The sequence below is a fragment of the Callorhinus ursinus genome, unplaced genomic scaffold, assembly GCF_003265705.2.
Source record: "Callorhinus ursinus isolate GAN/ISIS: 27379988/994484 unplaced genomic scaffold, GSC_fseal_2.0 scaffold6, whole genome shotgun sequence".
Classification (NCBI taxonomy): Eukaryota; Metazoa; Chordata; class Mammalia; order Carnivora; family Otariidae; genus Callorhinus; species Callorhinus ursinus.
The window spans coordinates 52,596,283-52,615,476 of NW_027397068.1; the positions used below are offsets into that span (position 1 = coordinate 52,596,283).

Consider the following 19,194-nt stretch of genomic DNA (forward strand, 5'->3'; position numbering starts at 1 on the left):
TTTTTAAACGCATCACGAGATCTAGACCTGATCGGAAACTGAGTCAGACGCCCAACCAACTGAGCCACCCAGGTGCCTGAAACTCCTGTGAATTTTAGATAGGCAACTGAGGGATTATCAAACTTCCTAAAATACCACAAATGGACCATTTTGCCTTTTATCATCAGGCAAAGTGGCCACACTTCCATTGCTAAAGGCACTAAAACCACTGATGTGTTTAAAAAAACAAAAACAAAAACTTGTTCCAGAGACATACAATGTTGTAGAGAAACAATCACAGTCATAACAACATTCTTTCTACCCTCTTAATTTGTTTTGATGGAACAGTCCTACCTGGTTCCTGTTTCCATCCTGGCACAGGGAAAGACACTTGCCCTGAAACCCTCAATACAAGAACACCCACGTTCCTTTACAGCCCAGAGCCAGGCTTTATTCCACTCACTGGAAAAACACCTGGTTCTTGTGGTTTACAAACAAAAGGAGGAAAGTTTATAGAACCAAAAGCTGTTTGTTTTTAAAAGAATTGCATGCAATACTGCAAACTGTTCCATAAACAGGTTTCCAGATAGGGACACCTACAACAGATAGCACGTGCACTGTAAAGCAAAAAGTCATCTTTGTGCACTTCTCCACTGGATCGGAATGGCTCACCAGTGTGAGCTCCCAGTCAACCGGATTTAGCAAAGCCTTCTTCTCCTTCCGTCTGCCATTCTGCACTCCTCTCTTCCAAAACCTCCTTGAAGACTTTATACTCTATCATGGATGGACCTTAGATACAGCTGGACCACCAAGAATTGAATCTAAAATGCCAAGCTAGTGTTTCCCTGTGAGGTTCACCGGATTATAAGATTATGGGGGTTTTCTATTCAAAGGCATTGCCCTCTCATAGGTATTCTAGACTAAAAATAGCTCCATTCTCCATTTCTCTTTTTTAATGCTTTCTACTGTGTAGCCATTTCTTCTACTTGTATTTTAGTTTCAGATACTCTACCTGGGACTTACCCACAATGCCACTTTAACAAAGCATACGGATATACCTTTTTATATATACAACAAGGACATCCTTACAGGGATGGTAGGATGTAGGAAGCCATTGTTGCAAAAGAAGGTTCTGGATTTATTCTAATGTTACATATTTCTTATTTTTAATTATTTTTTTAACTGAAGGATATTATATTATGATATTAATAAATCTTAATATTTTAAGGGTGGTTTAAGGCATGTTGGTTTAATCAATTACCATAGTGTCCACTGTATCATATATACAATCTGAAGGCATTATTCAGAGAATCTAAACCCAGGACCCATCTGAGGAAGTGACATTTAAACATCTAGGAGTTAAATTTTTAAAAAGATAAAAATCGAAATTACAAGTTGAACGAGATATTTTCTTAGGGAGAAAGGTCTGTCTCGTACATCCCCGCCCCAATATCCTGTATAGGTCTTATAAATAAGCCTCTGCAATTTAAGAAAGTCCCTTCTAATATTTCACACATAAAAATTTTTAATAAGAAAAAGAGTTTACTGATTTTTTTTCTATTTCAATGTATGTATTTTTAGAATTAAAAAAAATTTTCATTATAGTTGACATACAATTCTATGTTAGTTTCAGGTATATGACATAGAAATGACATTTATATACATCACAAAATGCTCACCATGAAAAGTGTAGTTACCATACAAAGTTACTATAATATTATTAACTACATTCCCTATGCTGTACTTTTCATCTCCACGACTTATAACTGGAAGTTTGGACCTCTTAATTTTCTTCACCCACTTTGTCCATCCCCTGTGTAAGTACCTGTTTCAAGAAACCCAAACTATAGACTTCTCATGAAAGCCTTGTGGAAGGCAGGTTGTACACGCTTCCTAGATTTTCCTTTTAGAGAAACACATTCAGTGAAGTCGCTTGTTTCGAGTCAAAATAAGTCCGGAAAGTCCATCTTTGTGGTTTAAAGGGAACGAGTTCATCTTTATGATTTAAAGTGCAATAATTCTGTGGCAAGTATTTTAGGAAAGAGAAATGTAGAACTATGACACAGTCATAAGAAATACTTTTGAATACCATAGACATGAAAAATAAGAAAGGCTGGCATGGCCTTTAACTCCGTGACAACACAATCTGAGCATCTCCCAGGTTTGTGTGCAGCAATCTTCTACTGGAACATTTTGGGCAACATTCTGACAGGTGAAAAGCACCATCCAGTGGGCCTTGATAATGCTCACTCTATCTGAGCCAAGCCCAAGGTGAAATGATCACACAGCAGCAGTCAGGTCTGAATCAGCACTGTATTCTGATTCTCTCACTGAGACTTTACAAGTAAAATTAAACATTTGCTTGAGGGAACAATTTAGCAGGGAACAACTTATAGTAAGTCCGTATTTTCACAGTGATGCAGTACCAGTCCTCAGCGACTGGGAGCACAGTAATTATAACCACACTCTGTGCTGTGTCAGGCACGGTTTTAAGTACTTTACGTGTATCAACTCAATCCTCACCGCAGCCCGATGAAGGTATTACCTGTATCCTGGTTTTCAAAAGAAAGAAATTAAGGAAGAGCCTGGTCAAATGACTTGCCCCAAATCCCTCAAGTAGCGAGTGACAGAGCAGAGAACGGAACCCAGAGTCCTCGCACAAAGTAACAGTTTAACATGAGCCCAAACTGGGTGGTCAGTTTTGCGTGCAAAACCATATGGCTTCACCCAAACTTAACTTCAGTATGACCTTGAAGGGGCAGAGGGGAAATCAAAGACCATCTTTTCCTTAGGGGTCAGTCCCATCCAGTAATCCCTACTCCCCCTTTTCACTGAGGTCCCGGTTGGTACACCTGTGCAGGCACCGGCGGCAAGGAGGAGGAAAAAAATAATGTAGAAAATCAGTTCTGCCAAAGGTAAGCCCTCCCTGAAAAAGCTTCAGATCACAACTTCATAGCACCATAAAGCCTCAAGAACACATGCAAATGCATCTCAGACGTGCCTCTAGAGGTTCTGACACGTAGAGCCAGAGAGATTAGTTTGACAGGATGTTCAAAGTCCCGAGCGTGAAGAATACTGTTAAGAAAAAGTGAAAAGAGCAGAGGTTACCAGACTGAGCCTTATGTCAAGTAACATCTAATGAGGAGAATGAAGAGAGGTAAAGTGAAGAAAGGTTAGCCCGAAGGGTATGAGCATCGGCCGTGCAGCAGGATGGAAGGTGCGACTGGGGAGGGGGTCATTCTGGTGTCCAGTACCGACCGGAGGACACAAGAACAGGAGTGGTCTCCAGAGCCAGGGGTATGATGAGGAGAGGTCATGGGTCACTTCGAAAGTCTCTGGGAAAAGCATATAATTTGCTATGGAAACTTTATTTACCTGAAATTGACCTTTCTTGTTTTGAGGGCAGGGAGGAAGAAGGTGGCAGAAGTGGACAAAAAGAAAAGTCTGTTAGCTAACCTTTGGTCTAACTGCACATATTCATACATAAAAGCGCATATACATACACCAGGGTGCACATATTCTGCTATTCAAGTGTACTCATACTCATATTCACATCTACATTTCCTTCACAAAATTGCTGGAGCAAAATAAGAAACAAACAAAATAAATTCACTAGGTTGAGGGCAATGGTTGTTATGATTTTCCAGGTGGTTTCCACGAGCAGGGTACACCTGACACCTCCAAAGTAAGTCGAAGGTGATATCGAAGAGCCGGAAATAGGAAATCAGCCATAAGTAGGAAATCAATCTAAACTAGTCCTCAGCCCTGAATGCACATTGGAATCACTGGGGGAGTTTTAGAACATACAGCCACCTGGCTCCCACCCCTAGAGATTCTCTGATAATTGCCTAAGGTGTGGCCCGGGCGTAGTGAGATTTAAGAGGTCCCCAAGTGATTTTAACTCACTGTCAAGATTGAGAACTGATGATCCTGCAGCAGAGGAGCTCAAAAATCACTTCAACAACATAACCTTATGCCCAAGGAGTGAGCTATATTTAAATGAACTGACCAGTGCTGTGGTTAAGGGGCTTACCATACTAATTTAAAGCATCAACCATGAATAGAAACTAATCCAGGTGGAATGCAGGAAGCAAGGAACCAGGTCCTGTTTCGTGTGTTCGGTCAAGACTTCTGAAAACCAAAAGCCTGGATTAAGACCTTGACAAGCAGCCACGCAGTTTTGCTTCAGCCTATTATTATGCATGTTACTGCCTCCCAAGCAGGTCTTGTGTTGGAGAGTGGGGACACCGAAAGAACGGGGGTCTCTTCTGTAATTTCACCCTGGAATTTACACTTATTCTAGAATATGGCTATTTTCTACTTTCAACATAGTGTCAGGGATACAAGGTTTATATGTGGGAGGTTATGCCATAGTAAAGGATAGTTCCTTTTACCAGAAAGGCAACTCCAAAGGGGAAGCTTTAAGTCACCTAAATTTTAAGATACCAGGTCTCAATTCTCTAAAATTTAAATATACATAATTTTACTAACAATGCTTACAAGGTCCGGTTCACATATCCCAAATGCATGGCTCAACTTCCTTTCTGCTCAGTTTTGCATTCCTACGTTCATCAGCAATGTTTGGTCAGGTGTGTCAATTCACTTTGGCATTTCTCACAATTCTTTCTTTCACAACTGTTTCTGTAGGAGCTTCAAGGATGAGGAACTGTTAAATGCAGTAAATTCTTGCTGTCGAAATATATTAACCCTCAAATCAAAATTTAAAGTGGCACCTAAGGAGTGCCTGGCTGGCTCAGATGGTTAAGCGTCTGCCTTCGGCTCAGGTCGTGATCCCAGGACCCGGGGATGGAGCCCCACATCGGGCTCCTGGCTCAGCGGGGAGCCTGCTCCTCCCTCTCCCTCTGCCTCTCCCCTGCTCATGCTCTCGCTCTCTCTATCTCTGTGTCTCAAATGAATAAAATCTTAAAAAAAAAAATAAAGTCGCACCTAAGAAAATCTTATAGATTCTTTAACTGGTTATTTCTCCAAGATACTAGGGAGACTAGTATTTAATGAACAGAAAAACCACCTGACACCATTTAAATTTGTAAACTATAATTCAGAGCATCGTAAAAACAGATGTTAAAGAGGCAAAGGGCTGACAACATGGATATTAGAATAATGCTATGAAAAATAAGTCGGTCAGAGAAAGACAAATGTCATATGATTTCACTCATCTGTGGAATTTAAGAAACAAACGAACAAAGAAAAACAGACTCTTAGCTATAGAGAACTTATGGTTACCAGAGGGGAGTGGGTGGCTGATGGGGATTAAAGAGTACACTTACCGTGATTAGAAATGAATAATGTATAGAAATGTTGAATCACTACATTGTACAACTGAAACTAGTAACACTATGTTAACTATACTGGATTTAAAATTAAAAAGGAAAAAGGCACTGACCCATTGAATGGCCAGACAACCTTGAAAGCTGGATTTTATATAAAAGAAATAAGCTTAAATACCATATGCATTTAGCATATAGAACCTTAGATCATGCTCAGTGATTAAAAGTTCAATGACTACTGAGACCTTTACAAAACACTGTAAGTACACTTCAGTAACTGAGAGCTGATACTTTAGTTGATTTGACAATATAAATTCTGCCAACAAGGAATAACCAGGACCATAAAACAAGTTATATGACCAATATTTCCAGCTTTGTAACTAAAACAACATTCTTCCCAAATTCTAGAAAGCCATTTTTCAAGGGATTGGAAGACAGACAGTAAGGTGGGAAGAGAACTTGGATTGGTATGGGACATGCTGTATAATGGCACTTCTGTTCATAATCAACTCCAGAATGCAGACTCCACAGGAAATCAATACTATGGAAGAATAAAGAAGATGGTAATATTAAAGCCAAATAAAAACTCAATTCACCTCCACTCTGTAGCAACACTATTTCCACAGCTGTTCTAAGTTCAGTGAGCATCATTTAGCATCCAGGAGGGCACTCTTTTACTTTAAGGCAATTATACTCTTTTACTCAAAGAACTTGGTGCAGTGGCTAAAAATTAAAAACAAAACCTAACAATATCAAGCAGTGGCAAGGATGCCAAGCAACTTGAACTCAGACATTGCTTGAAGGAATGCAAAACTGTAGGGTCTCTGGAAAACGGTTTAACAGGTTCCTATAAACATATACTTTCATATGAGTTGGCAACCCCACTCCTAGGTATCTAGCTCCCTTAGATAAATGAGAAAAGCCTGTGTATAAATGTTCACAGCAGCATTATTCATAATCACCAAGACCTGGAAATAACCCAATGCTCCTCAATGGGTTGATGGATTAATAATCTATGGCACTTCCTTACAACAGGAAACTACTCATCAATAAGTAACTATCAATACATACAAGAACATGTTAGAATCTCAAATGCATTATGCTAAGTGAAAAAAATCAGACTCAAAAGGTTACATGGTATATGCTTCCCCTTTTAGGACATTCTGGAAAAGGCACAACTAGACACATGGCGAACAGATCAGCAGCTGCCAGGGGTTAAGGGTAGGAGGAGAGCCTGACTAGAGGGGCAACAGGAGGGAATTCTCTGGGGCAAGAGAACTCTTCTAGACCATGATTACAATGGTGGTTACATGACTGCACCTTTGGCAAAACTCAATGAATTGCACACCCAAAATATCAGTAAATTTTTTGTACGCAAAAGTAATTTTTAAAGAGAAAAGGCCCCCTGCCTATTTAAGGATCTGTAAATTTTCCCTTTCAACAGCCAATTTTATGGAGAGTCTCCAAAGTCAGCTATCTTTCCAACTGCCCATCTATTAATCACTTATAATCTGGTTCATCCCCTACTCTTGCACCAACAAGTGAAATTCCTCTTCTAGGGGTGGTCACCACAGTGACGGCTTTTCTTTCACTCTTCGAATCCCTGACCTCTTCGTCCCTCTCCCTTGGCAGGTGTGCACTGCTCGATTATGCATTTCCTATCTTTTTGGCTTCTCCGCCTGTCATCTTGGCTGGCTCTTCCCCCTCCTATGCTTGGAATGTTGTCCCACCCCTTTTCAGTTTTTCCTTCTAGGCTCTCCTTACTCTCCTGGCTTCAATTATTATTCCCTTATGGACTGAATCCCAGAATTCTGGCTTCCGTTTTTCTCCTTATCCCTATACTTTCTGTTGCCCATTAGACATTTCTACCTTACAGCATGTTTAAAACAGAAATTTTTCTATTTCTCCCACCAAAACCAGGTCCTCCTCTTGCTTACTTTCATGCCATCCTTAAACCAATAAGCCAAACCCAAACAAGGAGTATAATCTTAAGTGTTACTTTCTACCTTCATTGACACATGCCTCTATATTATCTTGAATTCATCATTCCCTCCCCATTTCCAACAGCCTGCCTAGATTTCTGTAGGAACCTAAGAGTTGGTCTGCACATCCCTGAACTCTTCCTTCTTAAATCCATCCTCTAGGCTACACATCTACTTCAAAATGAGAACCAGCCAGGTAGATTTCCAGGTTTCACTGATCCTCAGAGGTTTGGCTGATCTGTCTGGCTCTAAGGTGTTCCCCCTATGTTACCATTCTTAAAGCCGCAAAAGTCCACTGAAGAGAATGATTTTCCTAGATGGAGCAACTATGCATTTGTTAAAAAGCACAGCTGAGCTTTTCTGCTAGATTTTGCAATCAAGCTTGCAAATTCATGGGTACAGAATTACTAAGCATGCTTTAATCAAGATATGTTATTCTCACGAACATCAACAGTTCACCACTGTCCACAGACAACATAGCAGTCTCTTAGCTTGACCTGCAACCACTCCACAATTTGACCTCCATGTATCATGATTCCTAACTGATCTTCTAGGACTCTTTCATTTTGAGGCTCACACAAGTCAATAGGACCAAAACTTTGCTCTTTTCCACGTTTGCACCTTTTCCTCTCTTTCCTCCATCCAGCTTTATATATCATTTACCCATTCTTGTAAAGTGTATGTCCTCCCTGATGACCATGGCCAGAAGCAGCTCTTCCTTCACTGAAGTCTTCATGACCCACAATTACTTATGAGTTTTGTTTCCCTTGCTAAATAAAAGGAGCATGTCTTTGTCAACCTTCTAGCCACCATAATGCTTAACATCTGCAACATACGTATTTCTTGGTGAAATTATTCTAAGCCTCAATATTTTCAATTTTTACATCAATATGAGACCTGAGTTTTAAAAAATAACCCCTTTCAACAAAGGATTATTTTTCATGCACCAGGAAGCAAAGATGTTAGACATGTTTTTTTAGAGAACATGCCAATGTAAATTAGTGTTTCATACACATGCCTAAGTAATGATATGAAAAAATGCATGTTCCTGAGCACAGCTGCTTGGTCTAATAATACTTCCCTCCTTAGCAAGATGTAAAGTAAGAGCTAGCCACAATATAAGGGGGGGGGGGGAAGTTATCTAGCCACCTGAATGAAGCATTATGAACTTTAGGACTTGAATTTCAGAAGGGATAGGTTTAATATCAAATTATGGCCTGAGCGCCTATTTTACAGTGTTAGTTTGCAGATATCTGCAGAACGTTCGAAGCAAGTGAAACCATAAAGATCACTTTAATGCAGTGAAGGTTATGACCAAGATCACAAATAAAGCCCATATTCTTTCACCAGACAGCCTGCTGAGGAGAGAAAAGCCCAATTCCAGGTTCTAAGTCATTTCCCCCAAAAGAATATCAACAGAATTCACAGATTATAGGTATTAATTTATTTCCTGTGCATGAAAGTATTGTCTCATGAATTAGTCAGATGCAGCTTTAAACGTGGTCTGAATTCAGTCGGCTTTTTAAAAAGAAGTTATCAAGCTGGGAAATGAGCTGTGTGTGCTCACTTTCCACAGCTCTTGAGCATGAGCATAAAAAAATGAAACACTGAAAGCTTGGACAGAGGCAGTTTCGTGAATATTCATCTATGTGATGACTCAAAATAACAGCTTGAAAAAGGACTTGATGTCCTCTAGTGGTGAGATCAAACCTTGCTTCCAAGTCAATTTGGTTATTGAAAAACATGTTGAAAGAACTGTTCATCCTCAAGAAAAATAAAAACTATTACCACGAGGAATGTAGCTTGACTACTTTTGAGTAGAAAATAAATATGTGCTGACAGAAATATGGGTTTTAAATGTTGGATTAACACAATACCTTTCAATATCCTTAAATGTTTCATTTTATAGGTGGTATAACCCCAATTTTCAACCCATCTTTGATACACACACACACACACACGTATAACTGTATAATTATGAATAATTACAGGTCTTATTTTTACAATCACCTGAAATTCTAACCTAAATTGTCCTAGGACCTAGAGTTTATTATGCTAAGTGAAATAAGCCAGATTGAGAAAGACAAATACCATATAATTTTGCTCATATGTGGAATCTAAAAAATAAATAAACAAACAAAAAGCAGAATCAATCCTATAAATACAGAGAACAAACTGATGGTTGCCAGAGGGGAAAGGGAGTGGGAGAGAAACGCTTCCAGTTATGGAATGAATAATCACAGGAATAAAAGACACAGCACAGGGAATATAAGCAATGATACTGTACCAGCACTGGATGGTGACAGATGGCAGCTACACTTGTGATGAGCACAGCATAATGTATAGAGAAGCTGAATCACTGTTCTACACCTGAAACTAAGGTAACATTGTGTGTCAACTACAATTAAAAAATACTGTCTTAAAATTACACCAGTCTTTGCACAGGTACACAAAAAACTAAGAGATATTTAAGAATGGACATCACCTCATAATAACCTAATTGAAAGAAAGAAAGAGAAAGAGCGAGAGAGAAAGAAAGAAAAATTAATCCCTCAACAAATCACGTTTTGATGGTAAAAGACAGAAGTCCCTACCTCCTCCCTGAGCACCCACCTGTATACAAACCTGTGATTGTTAAAAAATAATGAATTGCGGCATTTGGATGTGTATGAGGTGAAATATGCCCACAAGAATAAAGCACTAACATTGAAGTCCTATATCAGATATAGATAACATGTTTTAAATATATGGAAAACTTTTTAAGTTGTTAAAATTCAAGCAGTCCTTAGTTGTTCACTCAAAATATTTTGATCTAGATTAAAAAAATCTATTTTTACCCTTCTATTTTTGGCACCTGCTCACATAGGTGCTTCTGAACACCAAAAACATTAATTTAGGGCTAGAAAAATAGGAAAAAGATGTGGACCAGAAATAAGTTTTAGTTAAATCATAAGTACATCTCTTCAAAAAGACCATATATAACATGTGTCCCTTGGAAATCAAAGTTTCTAAGCAAAGGTGGGAAAGAATTTTTTTCTCGGAAGGAGAGGGCAGCCAATTAAATTCCCCCTTCATAATGGAAAATAGTTCGATAGTCACATGATATATTGTTAGAAACATGACCAGTTCATTAGTTAACATGCTCAGACACTGAAATGCTACTTTGCAGCTCACTTATATTTGAACAAGTTGTCCATGTGCAGATTCTAGAAGACAGGTTTTTTGTTTGTTTTTTGAGCATAAATTGGTGTGTATTAACCTCCTGGAACAATGTTTTTCAGAAGCAGTCACTTAGTGGGGGATTAGGCACCAAACCATTTATATTCACAATAAGGATGCTGCCCTTCTGCTGCCCTCACTTGGATAGGGCCGCCCCTCCCCCCCAAGCTCATCAGGTTCGATAAAGCAATTGCAAAGACATCTCGTTTTAGCCACCCCTTCCCCTCCCCAAATCAAAATAACGATGGACCAATCTTTCAAACACATTAAGACAAAATAAACCACCCTACAGGAAGTAGCATGACTTCAAAGTAAACAAGTTCAAGACATCTTGTCAGATTTAACCTCAGGTATTTGGCTGAAGAGATTAAGGCATTAGACTTTAGGTGCCCAAACTCTTGCTACAGAGCAGATACACTTCCAAAAACGATTACAGGTTTTCTGTAACTTCCGCATTAAAATAAGCATACCTTCTAAATCAAAAGGTATTGGGGGGCGGGGGGAAGTGGATAGGAGAATCTGGAGGTTCTTACATTTAGGGAACAATGGTTTTCCGATTATGTGTGTGCGTGGAAGCAGAAAATGCACTGCAACTGGGGAGCCTGCAATTTGAATTCTTTTTAAAATAAGAAACTGCCTCACCGCCCCCATCTCTAGTGTAGGAAGGTACCAGAAACAGTTTACCGGCCAAGAATAGGAAACTAGGAGAGAAGAGAGGATTTGCAAGACAGTTTCTCAAGGAAAAAAACTATCACGAGGAGGGAAATCGTCTTCATACAAGACGGGGCCGGGAAGAGAAACTTGCTGCTTGCCTTGGAGATGTGAGCCCCTGTCCCCCCGAAAGTCAATGCGGAGGTCGGGGGGGGGGGGCGGCGTTACCACCTGAGCCGACATTCCTTCCTACCTGGGGTAGGTGCATGGACTAACAACAGAAACTCTGAGGACCCTCTCAAGTCAACGAATCTACGAGTCCGACGATCCCGCACACTCAGGCCCCACTTTCCTGCAACCAGCCCTGCACTCCCCACTCGGGGTTCTCAGTCCGCCCGGGAGAGGGTCTTAACTGCGGACCCCGGGGCGGGGGCGGCCCCCGCTCACCGCGCGACTCTCGCGCCGGCACTCACTGCGACCCCGGCACCCGGTTCGACCGGGGAAGGCGGGAGGGGTGCCAGAAACGGATAATCCTGTCGGTCGCACCTGGCCGAGGACTTTCCGGCCGGCTGTTTGGTTTGGGGGATACAATTTCCCCATTCAACTGAATTAGAGCAGGGTCGGCAGGTGGGAGGGGAGCGGCCGGCGTTTTCCAGTTCCTCCTCCCGCCCGCGCTCGCTGGCGAGTTTCCACCTGTTGTGGGAAAGTCGAGGTGGAGCGTGAGAGGGGCGACCGGAACTGGGGCCGGCCGGCCGCGGCACTCGGGCACTGCGGGCCCGGGCGGCCGACGCGCAGCGGAGGGCGGAGGGCAGGCGCGCTCCGAGCACGGGTGCGCGGCGCGCGGGGCCGGCCGTTCCGGGCCGCGGTCGGGCGGAGGAGGGGACCGCCGGTGCCCGACGCGAGCCCACCCATCCGGCTCGCCGCCCCCCGCCCGCGGGACCCCCGCCTGCCCCAGCCGTGCAGTCACCTGTTTCGCTCCGCGCAGCGCCGTCGCCGCCCCTGTGGCTGTCGCCGCCAGCTCCTAGCTCCGCCATGGTGCACCGATGACGCGCTCGGAGAACCGCTCCGCCCTCTTCCTCGGCCTCGCTCCCGCCGGCCCCCCGCCTCCAGGGCCCGCGGCCCAGACAGGTGAGAGCCGTCTGGGGAGGGCGGAGGGAGAAGGGCGGAGGGAGGAGGGAGCGCGACCCCGCCGGCAGGGAGCGGCTTGGGACCGACGCGCGGGCGCGCCCCCTCGCGGGCAGGTGCGGCGTGGCAGCCCCTCCGACTGACGCTGCGGGGTGTTGGGCCGCGAGAGCGGCGGGCGGAGCCAGGCACCTGGCCGGGAGCTCCTGCCCACCACTGAGACCGCTGCGGGCAACTCGAGGCCTGGAGGTGGGGCGACGACGCTTAGTGGCGCCTGCGACCCGGCCGTCTGAGAATCAGCCGAAGTGACGCGAGGGCATCGGGACGCTCTGTTCCCCTCTGAACTCTGAAGCAGCCGGGTCAGTTTTGACTTGGCCAGGGCTGGAGTTCATGGTGACAGCCGCAAGTGCATGATGCTACGTGGAAAGCTGAAGTGCACGCCTGGATTCCACGCTGGGTTCCGGTTTCCATCCGCGTTTTAGGACGCCATTATCTTTTCAGCAGGCCTTTGTATCTGATGAGCCCCAGGGCACACAAGTTAGACGCCGGGTGATGTGGCTTCTTGTTCTTGGTTTCCGATTAGCAACTACCTTGCGACTTCTGGCTTGCTCAGGAAGACCAGGGAAAAAAGCAATAGGCAACAATATATATACATATGTATATACAAGAAACATTATTAGCTGAGGAGAAACTAATTTCTGCTCTATTAGGCAAATAAACGATAAGCAACAAAATGCTGAGGGGGAAAAAAGTAGCTTGCATAAATGGAAACATAAGGAACAAAAATGAGCAGCGACCAGTTCCGCCTGGTTACACAGAAATGCACTCCCACAGTCTCGGTTGGCTGAACATAACCAGGAGGTTCCCAACAATTTAAAACCCTTTCAAGGACTTCCACAGAATCTGTTGAAGGCCCAAGAGTGCCTGGGAACAGTGTTGAGGTCTTGTTAGGGTGACAGTTCTCACCATCCTTGCATATAAACCCCGCCACTCAGCTCAGGACTGGGATGTTTTTATTTGGTTTCCTGCCTCACTGGCTGACTTGGTAGGGGTTTTAACTAAGGGACACTGATGCCTTGGTTTGCAGTAATGGATTTTCCCTTAGTGCCATTTCTATAGTGGGTTAGGCAAACTGATCGTTTAGCTATGCGATCTTCCTAAATCACATTCACATCACTCTTATCAGATGTCTAAGCAATAAAAATAAAGTATCAGGTGGTGTGGAGGTGGTTGTAGACCTCAGCATGGGTCTCAGCAAAGACATTTTTTACTACATGAAGTCAGAGTTTGAGACACTTTCCTATGAACATCAGAAAGATTTTCTTTCTTTTTTTTTTAAAGATTTTATTTTATTTGACAGAGAGAGACACAGCAAGAGAGGGAACACAAGCAAAGGAAATGGTAGAGGGAGAAGCAGCCTTCCCGCCGAGCAGGCAGCCTGATGTGGGACTTGATCCCAGGACCCTGGGATCATGACCTGAGCCGAAGGCAGACGCTTAACGACTGAACCACCCAGGCAGCCCTCAGAAAGATTTTCTTACTTGAATTTAAAGAGTTGAACTCCGGAAGAACATTGATTTACTACCTACTTCAGTAAGCCAGTGAATTCTTTCTGTGATACATACACCCACCCCACCACAAAGTCAAGACCTACTGGTGTTTGTGTGTGTCTTTTATGGTTTGTTTTGTTTTGGGTATGTGCTTATCTCTTCTTGCATTCTTTTGCTAACTTATGTTTTATTCTGTCACAAGTTACACAAAAATAAGTGCTATAAGAAACACACCAAAATCCAGCACTTAAGCCCTGAATTAGCTATGTGTTTCACACTTAATGCGGTGTCTGTAACAGGGTGAGCTGTCGAACAAAAATGCGGTAAGGGACAATATCTGTTAAATGTCACCTACCACCACGTTGTACTTCATGCTGTACTTAGCACAGAGAAACCATCTGTCTTGAGTTCCCACACCCATCTCAAAATCTCTCCAAATAATCACAGTTCCCTTTTCCAGGGGGAGGAGCTGAACCTCCTGATGCCATCAGTCCCCCACCCTTCCTGCCTCCTTTGAAACCTCATCCCTCTCTTTTCCTAAAATGCATCTCCATTCAGGGCCTCTCCCTCAACAAGTACATTTAGGGCTCTTTGATTCTGAAGATTTCTTCCCTTGACATCCCACCCTCCCAAATCTATTGTCATACATTTAGTTCACCAAAAATAATAAATGTGCCGTTGTCTTATTATCTTTGTTTAACCAGCTTTATTCATCTTTCTTTCCTGTCTATAAATAAGCTTTCCAGGTCACAAAATCAAATTTACCTATTATTATTTTTAATCTGTTGTTCTCCTGTACTTCCTGCTCTACCAGATCCTCTGATCATCTTCCTCTTAGCTTACACCACTGGCCTGGTTTTTCTCATTCCTCTGTGACTGGTCCTTTTGTCTCTGTTGCTGATTTAAATTCCTCCTTCCTCCCAAACCATCCCCAAGCCTTCCTTTTCCCAAAATTTTAGGCCCTACGTATCTCTCATAAGCCCTCACTTACTGTTATCTCCATCAAGGTGACTCCTAGATCCGGAATATATACCCTTGGTCTCTGTCCTAACTTCCACCAGTACATTCTCAGTGGTCTCTGCACATTTCTATCGGAATGCTCTACCATTAGTTCATGTCTCAAAAAAGTTTCCCTTCAAACTTGCCTGTTTTCGAATTCTTCTCTTACTTACATAGCTTCAACATCTGTTCTTTCCTCTTCCTTGTCATCACTGCCCAAATCATAATTCCCAAATCTTGTCGACTCACGGTTTTAATTCTGCCCTCTCAATTCCTACTGCTCTGCTCCTGGACTCTCATTCACATCTGAATCGGTCTCTGAACCGCTCTGTCCAATTTCTGTTCTAATTTCTCCACTTCACTGGATTAATCTTCTCATAAACTACTTTACACTCACCCCTCCCTTGCTCAAAAACCTTTAACAGACTCCCCATTTCTACATAATTACATACCAACACCACTTCCCTCCGTGACCACCCCCCATCACACCCTGAGCTCTCTCCTATCCCACTTTCCACTTATTATTTTTAGAGCACCTATTTCCAGCCAAATATGAGTTAAAATTTTTGTTTGCTCTAATGTAATATAAAAGTTGTTCACTTTCTCCAGGACGTCTTGCAAATCCCCGCTTTCTGCCTTTGTTCTTGCAACTCTCTACGCTGATTGACTTCCCCAGTCCTGAGTTATTGAATTCCTTCTTTCTGATGCCCCAGTTGAGGTCTTCCTCCACGGCCCTGGCTCCCAGCCAGCTTGTTCTCTGAAGCTGGGTTTTGGGTTTGCATTCATCTGGACTTTCACATAGAGTAGGTGTGATTTGTTATTGCAGATTTGTCTCTTCAATCTGATATGAGTTACTTGTTGGCAGGGACTTTGTCTTCACTCTCTATAGGGTGTCTATAAAGTCTGAAGCCATAAATTATTTTCCTTGTTTACAAATTGCAGATGTCCTTGACGACATAATGTATGTTGCATGCCTTCTGAACCAGATAAGTATCATGCGTGTCTCTCCTGCTGCCACATTGCCTCACACGTAGTAGGCATTCCAGTGGTTTAACAGTAATTCCTCACTGCCAAACTATTTTATGTAATGGCTTAGGAATGAACGAAACAAAATATGCAATGACAGAATTTGGAGAAAGAAATCAAAATATGGTTAAAAAGAAACATTAGTTCTCCTTTTCCCAGCAAATTCTGGTTTTGTTTCTCTTATGAGGCTGTCTCCACCACCCATGCGTAACTGTTCTGTTACAAATCATCTTTCCAGGCACAGCTCTGAACCTCATTTCTCTGGAAAGCTTCTCTTAACCCTCCCACCCCTTGGCGGTCAGCTATAACTACAAGCACTTACTGCATGTACTATTGTTTCTGCTTTGCCTGGATTCCACCTCTGACAATGAACTTCAGGGGGCAAGAAATGTGTCTTGTTCGTGCACTACAGTATGTAGTATCCAATAAGTATTTCATAAATACTTCTGAATGAATGATAAGCGATAACAGTAACAGGCAGTGTCTGATTGCTTACTATGTGCCAAGCATTGCACTAAACATCTTATCTGCATGATTTTATTTAAATCTTACAACAACCCTATGAGGAAGGTACATGATTTGCCCCATTTCAGATGAGGAACCTGAGACTTGGAGAGGTTAATTAATCTGCCCAAGGTCAAAAGGGAAGTGATAGTCTTGCTCCAGGCCTATGTGTCTAGACTCTTGCTACACCAAATGGAAAATGAATAGTGACCATCTTACTACCACCTCTATGGAAAGGGGCTCTCTCTATTTCTCTGTCCAGGTGTCTCTTGGAATAAGAAGGTGGGACTTGATGCTATTAAATCATCTGCAGAGCTTTTTAAAAATAGGATATATGGGCCTTACCCCAGACCAATAAACACAGTTTCTCTAAGGTGGTGGCATCTGTACGTTTTATTATTATTTTTTAAATATTTTATTTATTTGAGAGAGAGAGAGAGAGAGAGAGAGAGAGCACGAGTAGGGGGAGGGGCAGAGGGACAAACGGACCCCCTGCTAAGCAGGGAGCCCCATGCGAGTTTTGATCCTAGGACCCTGAGATCATGACCTGAGCCTAAGTCAGATGCTTAGCCAACTGAGCCACCCAGGTGCCCCTCATCAGTATATTTTAAAAAGCATCCTGGTAATTTTAATGTGAAGCTGGGTTGAGAGTCACTGTCCTAGATTGATGCCAAACACCTTTAAAGTGAAACCTTTAATGGAACTTGGACCATAATGGAACTGCCTTCTTTTGTGACTGAGGGCCACAGTTCTGACAAAAATCTAATGATGCTGGCCTGGGAATGTATTATGAACCATGCAGGGATAGAGGAACCCACAAAGCCCACAAAGATAAGGTAGGAGGAAGATCCCAAGGAAAGACCCTATCATTAAAGAATTGGTTGAAGATGGGTAGCTTGATCCTATGCACAATCTAAAAGAAGCACCTAGCCATTAGAACTGGGGAGATGAACTGTGGCTTAATTAAGAACTACCCTGTGTTGGGGTGCCTGGGTGGCACAGTCAGTTAAGCAACCGACTCTTGCTTTTGGGTCAGGTTGTGGTCCCCTCTGGCTCATGCTCTTTCTCTCTAAAATAAGTAAACAAATGTTTAAAAAAAGAATTACCCTGTGTAAGTATGAATGAAATGACATATCATTTAATTTACACCTCATCTCCTTCGAACTTTCCCCAGAGGTTACAAGAGGCAACTATCTGTCCTTGAGATTGGGATGTAAAAAAAGATGCAGCTTTATCAATATCGGACCTTGATTTTCACATAGAAATAAAGATGACTCCTGTTTTCTCAAAGACTGTTATGTGTGGGTCAAGTCATGATGCATGAACAGCTCTGTGTTAGTTCTGTCTTGTATAATAAGCAAGTTCCTCTCTATCTAAGAATTTTGTGTTTATCTCATCCATCTATCTCAGAGCTTCAGACTTCACCCTATTAATATGGGCAGGCTTCTAAACTATAATATTCAGCTTCAAATAAAAACATTTCCCTCAAATATGAGAACAAACTATTAAGGGGACAGAAAATACTGTATTCTCCACTGGGATGCTATGTGCAGACCCTCTGAGATACACAGTAGTCACTCAAGATAACTTGTGGCCTTGAGAAAAAACACAGGGACTTTCTTTTATGTAAATTCTTTTTTTTTTCCTTAACCCTCTCTCTTACCATTCTGGTGCCCTGAGGAATAGCTTGCAGATCAACTGTTCTTTGATTACTTGACTAGAAGACAGATTCTATTTAACAGAAGAGCGGAAGAAACAACTAGAAGTTTGACACAGTAGTTTATCTGGTTTGTCCAAACAAAATAAGAATTCTTTAGAATTTATCGAACAGTATGTTAAGTCTTTTTACTTTTTAGAGTAAATATGACACAATGGATAGCTTTAGAACAAGCTAACATTACTATGATTCAGGCATGTGCAACTGGTACAGTTCAGTAGTACAAACATGACTCAAATGAACGTACTATGGGCCAGAAACTGAAGTTACAAAACAGAGTCAATATTACAATTAATACAGACAGGTAAGTAAAAACCGCTGCTTCTCGGATTCTGCACACTTAAAAAAACATAAACTTTACACAACAATTGAAATTATGCATTTCTACTCAGAGTATTTTACACACACACATAAGCCTAAAAAGTTATGGTCACATTTTGGTTTTGTTCCAGTGATGCACAATCACATGAAATGTTCTGTTTTCGTGTAAAAGAGACATTTGGCCGAAGTGCAACAGCTGCTAAGTTAAAAATATTTCCATAAAAATGTTTAGACTAAAATAACCCCAAGCATCCTGATGTTTAGGATTATTTTTGAGAGTCCTTACAAAGAATCCTTATGAATTGTAGAAATAGAAGCAGTTAGGAAATTTCAGTGTATTTTGTCTTTTTTTTTCTCCTTTTAACACAAGTAAACAAATACTGGATTTAAAGTGCAGCTTCTTTCTCCTCTCCGTTAGATTCTCCCTCCCCTGCGAAGATCAGTTCTGTCTGTTAGAATCTCCACGGAAGGCTGGAAACCAACCGAGCGACAGTCAAGTCTGTGTGTCTCGGAAGTCGGTGATGGCCTTCCACAGTGTGCAAAGCATCCCTCCCCTGTTTAAAGACACAAGAACATGGGGAAAAGAACACCTCATTTGAAACATTGCCCTTGATATATACAAGTGACTTCATCTCTAGCTGCTCTGATCAGAACACAGAGATCCCAAAGTCTTTTTATTTATTTATTTATTTATTTGAGAGAGAGAGAATGAGAGACAGAGAGCACGAGAGGGAAGAGGGTCAGAGGGAGAAGCAGGCTTCCCACTGAGCAGGGAGCCCGATGCGGGACTCGATCCCGGGACTCCAGGATCATGACCTGAGCCGAAGGCAGTCGCC

At 42.3% G+C, this 19,194-nt stretch overlaps 2 protein-coding genes across 4 annotated transcripts in view; both read right to left on the minus strand.

Moving 5' to 3' along the window:
- MAP7 (microtubule associated protein 7) overlaps positions 1-12,321 on the minus strand; it is a 168,033-nt gene extending 155,712 nt beyond the window's left edge. The window contains exon 1 of one of the 2 annotated variants that reach the window (XM_073893979.1): positions 12,087-12,321. In XM_073893979.1, the coding sequence (XP_073750080.1) occupies positions 12,087-12,153 (67 nt within the window). In that variant the 5' untranslated portion in view covers positions 12,154-12,321. Of the gene's footprint in view, positions 1-11,665; positions 11,790-12,086 lie in introns of those variants that run through there. The other variant, XM_073893984.1, reaches the window with a different exon arrangement.
- Positions 12,322-18,082: 5,761 nt separating this feature from the next.
- The window catches only part of MAP3K5 (mitogen-activated protein kinase kinase kinase 5), a 193,967-nt gene continuing 192,855 nt past the window's right edge, over positions 18,083-19,194 (minus strand). The window contains exon 30 of one of the 2 annotated variants that reach the window (XM_025865908.1): positions 18,083-18,912. In XM_025865908.1, the coding sequence (XP_025721693.1) occupies positions 18,852-18,912 (61 nt within the window). In that variant the 3' untranslated portion in view covers positions 18,083-18,851. The remainder of the gene's footprint in view (positions 18,913-19,194) is intronic. The other variant, XR_012378591.1, reaches the window with a different exon arrangement.